The sequence below is a fragment of the Rhinolophus sinicus genome, chromosome 5, assembly GCF_057876585.1.
Source record: "Rhinolophus sinicus isolate RSI-liver-muscle chromosome 5, RSI-T2T, whole genome shotgun sequence".
Taxonomy (NCBI): domain Eukaryota; kingdom Metazoa; phylum Chordata; class Mammalia; order Chiroptera; family Rhinolophidae; genus Rhinolophus; species Rhinolophus sinicus.
This window is the reverse complement of record NC_142505.1, coordinates 94704452-94710212: the sequence shown is the minus strand read 5'-3', so window position 1 is coordinate 94710212 and position 5761 is coordinate 94704452. Positions and strand designations below refer to the sequence as shown.

The following is a 5761-nucleotide window of genomic DNA, read 5'->3' as shown; positions in this document are numbered from 1 at the left end:
TGCACAGCTATAGTCTCATTTGCAACTTTACTGACCAATCAGAGCTGGTCCATAACAACCAATAGTAACGTGTAATTCTGACCAATCAGGACAGTGCTATTTGAACCAATCAAATTCTATAGATTTTGATTCTTCATTTGCATAGAAATGGACCAATCAGGGACTAGAGCGGGAACTTTATACTATAAAGTGGCTTCTCTTCTGTGTTTGTTTGGGGATGGGGTGGGGTGCACTTTAGGTTTCCTATGGAGATGTGTTTCCCACTTTTGCAAACTGTTTACCTGAACAGTTTCTCTTTTTACTGCACCCTAGACTGAGGACTCCTGTTGGCATTAAATTGGTGGCAGTGACCTTTTGCTGGCATTTGGAACTCTCCATAGAAGTTTTTAAGAAATAAAATAAAAAAATCTTATTTTAAAGCGGTAACATTGAGAACTTCTACCAGAATAACAAACTTACTTTTTATGTGCAACATGCTCTTGTAAGATTCCCATGAATTTAGAAATTTGTGACACTTCTAATGAAAATAACCTCCAAAAGAAACCTTTAAGTCTGTTTATTTTTTTTTTTTAATTTGCTAATTTGTTGCCCGGAAATATAGACATCTCTGAATTCCTAAACAAAAATAAAAGTGAATGGTGAAGAAACGGAAATTGAAAATATATTATTGATTCCCAATCACGGTCACAAATACTTCCAGATATATATATATATATATATATATACACACACACACACACACACACACACACACACACACACACATAGATCACATAGAAGCCAATCTCATCTTAAAATATTTTTGACAGTGGGGTTAATTAGAATTGACATAGTTTTTAAAAATATCTGCTCATCTGTATTTTCTAACTTTTATGTAAGACATATAGATGCCTCGTTTAATTTCAAGCGTTAAAAAAAAAGAAAAGAGAAACGGAGCTACCACCTGCGACTTCTACTGATAGAAGAAAGTACAGAGAGGACCTACCTACCCTACTTTAAACCCCGCCGGCGACTACGCCCCCCAACGGGACTGAGCGGGAACGAGGCGCCAGAGTAGGCGCATGCGTAATAGCGAGCCAGTGGTCTGAGGCGGGACTAGAGCCCCGGTTAAAGGACAGCTCTTTCAGTCAATAAAGAACGAGCGTCAGTGAGTTTTTCCTGGAAGAGGACGCCGGAAGTAGAATTTCGGCTGCGGTGGCGAAGGACGCTACCAGAGTAAACAAACCCGGAGCTGAGGTGAGTGGGCGGCGACGGTTTGGGGCTCCGTTCCGCGTGTATTTCTCCTTCCGGACCCCGAGACTTTGGGCGGATTGGGAATGGGGGAGGCCTGGCGCGGAGTGAGTTCGCTCGCCTTCCTCTCCCGCGTCCCCGCTGAGAGCGCGGCCTCCCCGCCGCTCGAGGACAGCCCGGCGGGCTCGGCGCTTCCTCCGTGTGGGAGGCCGAGCCGGACCGGAGGTTGGGAGACGTGGGTTCTAGTCCCGCGCCGCCGGTTTGCTAAGCTGTGTGGCCTTGGCGAGGGATTCGGTCTCTCCGGCCTTTGTAACAGGAGGACATTCCTCTCTTTCCTCTTCAGGGAACACTCCAGAAATCTCTGAATTGATAAGGGCCGGGGAAGGGAGGTAGACCCCAAGGCTAATCGTCAAAAGGATCCTCTGGAGAGGTTTTAAAAATTACTTCGTAGCAGCCCCATTCACTGCAGACAAAGTGCAGCAGATGACGGGGGGTGGGCCCCTGGAATGCCTTTCTTTTTTTGTTAAGCCCCCCAGAAAGGAACAAACTAGAGGGTGGCTCTGGAGTCTGATCACCGGCTATGATACCTGGTATTATTTTTACCAAAGACCTCTAGCGCCTTTGAGTAGTTCAGTCTAGAGAAGTAATCGAGAAATAAACGTAATTTCTGTAACATATCAAGTTCCTTTTGTACAGTTAGAAGCTTCACAGTTTACTGATTTCAAAGAACTTGTGCTGTGCAGCTAAAAGGACCAGAGGTAAGAATTCGGGCTGTGTACCGTTTACTAACCTTGTGATCTGGTGCAAACGTTTCCCCTCATGGAGACTTGGCATCCTTCTCTCTCGTGAAAATGATAACAGTGCTTAATTCAAAATTGTTCCGAAGATTAAGAGAACATAAAACAATGGTACCTGGCATGTAGTTGGTCTTTGGAAAATGGCAACTTAAATACTAGAGGAAGGCACATGGTGCTGGGAAGCACAAAACAGGACTCGCCACCTAAAAAGGCTTGAGTGGGGTGACACCTGGGCTGTCTGAAATGCACGTTGAAGTGCCACGTCAATGCTAATTCTCTGACTTGGTCATTCATGTCCTTAAAAGAGAACGTTATAGTTGGGGGATATGCACTGCAGCATTTGAGGGTAAAGAGATGAGAGACCAATAGGCCGAATAAGCAAAATGTTAACGTGGAGAATCGGGGTGAAAAACACAGATGTTCTTTGTGATGTTCATATAGAGTGTTTCTGTAAGTCTGCATTTCTGTTAGAAAGTTTAAAAAAGTTGATTGTAACGGTTTGCAACTGTCATAAGTTTGTAAATAAATGAAACAGTACACAGTGTTTGTAAATAAACCCCCACCCCATGCACCTTACTTTCACTCCTTTTTCCTTAATGGCTGTATTGTATTATATGGACATCTTTTATCCAGCCTTCATATAGATAAAACCACGGATTAATTCCAACTTTTCCTTCTCTTTTCAAACAGTGCTACATTAAACATCTTTATACAAAATTTTTTGTGTGTGTACTTGTCCCAATATTTTTATAAGATAAATACCTAAAAATAGAATTGTTGGTTCAAAGAATATCATCATTCAAATTTTTGGTACTGCCAAATTAAATTCCAAATATGTAGTTGTTTCCTTTTCTATCAATTGTGTATGAGAATTTCCCATATTCTCTTGGGTGGTACTGGCCTACCACCTACAAGTGTCATGTGGTAGTCCTTATGGCGGCTTCTATGAGAGCTAACGTGAGTGGATGCTCTCCATCCCAGAAGGCTTCTCTGACAGGCCAGGATGGCTAAAAGCCTGCTTATAAAATAAGGGTAGCCACTCTGAAGAAACTGAGAGGTAGGAGAGTTGTGACCTCTGTTAGAATCCAGGACCTGCCACGTAGAAGGTGTTCTTATATTTGCTGAATGATGGAATATTAGAAATCTTGATAGTCTGTTAGATGAAAACTATCCTTTTAAAAATTTGCTTTTAAAAGTACGTTAGCCTGAATAGTTTCCCACCTTTATTTAGCATTTGCCTTGTCCTTTTTGCCTATTTTCTTTGTTTAATGTAGATTTAAAACAAAACTCATTCAGTGGATCTTTGTAAGTACCTAGCACCTTCTAGGCATTGTTTGAGATGCTGGAGGTGAATTGTGAACAAGATAGGCAATTCCTGAAGTCATAGTACTTTCCTTCTAGTGGGGATGGAGTCAGAAAACATGTTTTTAAAAAATCAAAATAAAATTTCTAATATTTGGTCTTTGTTAGTTTGCAAGCATTCTTCTCCCAGAAAAATGGGATTACCTTTTATTTTTGCTTATGATATATTTTCCTATATGGAATTTTTAGATTGATTTATTTTTATTAAATTTATTGGGGTGTCATTGGTAATTAATAACATTACATAAGTTTCAGATGTACATTTTCATAATACAACATCTGTATATTCTATTGTGTGCCCACCACCCAAAGTCTAGTCTCCTTCCGTCACCATATATTTGACCCTTTATCCTCCCCCCAACCGTCTTTCCCTTTGATAACCACCATTCTTTTGTCTGTTAGATTTATTTTTGGTAGGTAGATCTATTGGCCTTAAAACTTAATTATTTCCTTGATAACTTGTAAGCAACACTAGGATGGAGGCAGTGTTTTTTGTTTATCCTTGAAAGGTAGTTAGTGTAGTGTTTGAGATCTTTAGGCTCTGGATCCTTCCTCTAGTATTTACTCTATGACTTCCCACAAGTGGTTCATCCTTTTTGAGCCACAGTTTTCTCATCTCTGAAATGGAAAGAGCACCTTTCTTTTCTCAGATTTCTCACAACCATGAGAAAAGTATTTAGAGCAGTGTCTATACATAGTATGTACTCAAATATTACCTGTCGTCATAATCATCTATGGATACTCATTGTCATATCAAACAATAAATATATGAAGGAATGTGTACACATTAAAGATGTTTGTACCTACTTCCAAATTCCCATTGATTTGGAGCCGTATTGAAATGGGTGGAGCTGCTCAACAATATTTATGAAGCTCCTGTGTATAAGGTTGTGAACACAGTGAGAACTGTGGTTGTCAAAAATTCTGTCTCTAGTCACCCAGTGTGACAGGTTTGTTTTGTACAGGTACTCTAAATCTTTGGTCTATTTCTGTAGGTTATTGATCTTCCACAATGGGTGAGCCACAGCAAGTGAGTGCCCTTCCACCACCTCCAATGCAGTACATCAAGGAGTATACAGATGAAAATATTCAGGAGGGCCTAGCCCCCAAGCCTCCACCTCCAATAAAAGACAGTTACATGATGTTTGGCAACCAGTTCCAATGTGATGATCTTATCATCCGCCCTTTAGAAAGTCAGGGCATCGAACGGCTTCATCCTATGCAGTTTGATCACAAGAAAGAACTGAGAAAACTCAATATGTCTATCCTAATTAATTTCTTAGACCTCTTAGATATATTGATAAGGAGCCCTGGGAGTATAAAACGAGAAGAGAAGCTAGAAGATCTTAAGCTGCTTTTTGTACATGTGCATCATCTCATAAATGAATACCGACCCCACCAAGCAAGAGAGACCTTGAGAGTCATGATGGAGGTGCAGAAACGTCAACGCCTTGAAACAGCTGAGCGGTTTCAAAAGCATCTGGAACGAGTCATTGAGATGATTCAAAATTGCTTAGCTTCTTTGCCTGATGATTTGCCCCATTCAGAAGCAGGGATGAGAGTAAAAACTGAACCCATGGACGCTGATGATAGCAACAATTGTACTGGACAGAATGAACAACAAAGAGAAAATTCAGGTCATCGAAGAGACCAGATTATAGAGAAAGATGCTGCCTTGTGTGTTCTAATTGATGAAATGAATGAAAGACCGTGAAGGATGTTTCTTCTTTTTCTTTTTTTCCTTTCAGTAAATAGCATCATATATTAGTTAATTTGCTCTTGAAGAGTCTAAAAGAGAGATGAGTAGGAATTATGTAAACGGCTTCACTTTCCAACTTTATCAATTAGGAGATGTCACAGACAGTAGTTTCACTTTGTGGCAAGCATAGGCAAATGAGTATGATGACATTCAGAGGCATCAGCTGAAAAAGCACAGTGCTGCTGTGGGGTGGACCATTCCTGTTTTTGGAGTTGCAGTAACTGTTGAAGATAATCCTCAATAATAGCAAGATTTCATCCTCAAAAAGTTGATTTGTCATTTGTTTTAAGAATGATAGGTAAATAAAGGATACCAAGCTGTATAAATGTGAAATTATGAAATCTTTGATTTTACTTAAAAATTTGCTTAATTTCTAAAGTATTATAACATGTTTAAAGAGAGGGACCCATAGAGTTAAAAAACAGCAATTTTATTTTTCCTCTTGACTGTTTCTGTAAATACACTGTCTTAGCCTCTTGTCCCTGTCCTGGATGGGTCCCATGACTTTTTTCAGTCACTCAGGTAAAAGTCCTTTGATCACATTTAGGTGCAAACGTACATTTTAGTAATTAAAATGTCTATGTAATTAGCTATACATTTCCTTTAAAGTTAA

General features: G+C 39.9%; 1 protein-coding gene across 3 annotated transcripts; it reads left to right on the top strand.

Annotated features, from left to right (window-relative positions):
* The first annotated feature begins 1096 nt into the window (after positions 1 to 1096).
* MED7 (mediator complex subunit 7) lies at positions 1097 to 5481 on the top strand. Of its 3 annotated transcripts, XM_019740272.3 has the most exons (3): positions 1168 to 1236; positions 1927 to 1988; positions 4385 to 5481. In XM_019740272.3, the coding sequence occupies exon 3, from the start codon at positions 4402 to 4404 to the stop codon at positions 5101 to 5103; it is 702 nt and encodes a 233-aa protein (XP_019595831.1). In that variant the 5' UTR covers positions 1168 to 1236; positions 1927 to 1988; positions 4385 to 4401; the 3' UTR covers positions 5104 to 5481. The 3 variants fall into 3 exon arrangements, with proteins under 3 accessions (XP_019595818.1, XP_019595831.1, XP_088654882.1); XM_019740259.3 differs by lacking the exon at positions 1927 to 1988 and having other exon boundaries at positions 1097 to 1236; XM_088798756.1 differs by lacking the exon at positions 1168 to 1236 and having other exon boundaries at positions 1254 to 1988.
* Positions 5482 to 5761: the final 280 nt, after the last annotated feature.

Bases quoted from the DNA above. Each gene is read 5' to 3' on its own strand.
- MED7 (XM_019740259.3), top strand. From the start codon at position 4,402: ATGGGTGAGCCACAGCAAGTGAGTGCCCTTCCACCACCTCCAATGCAG.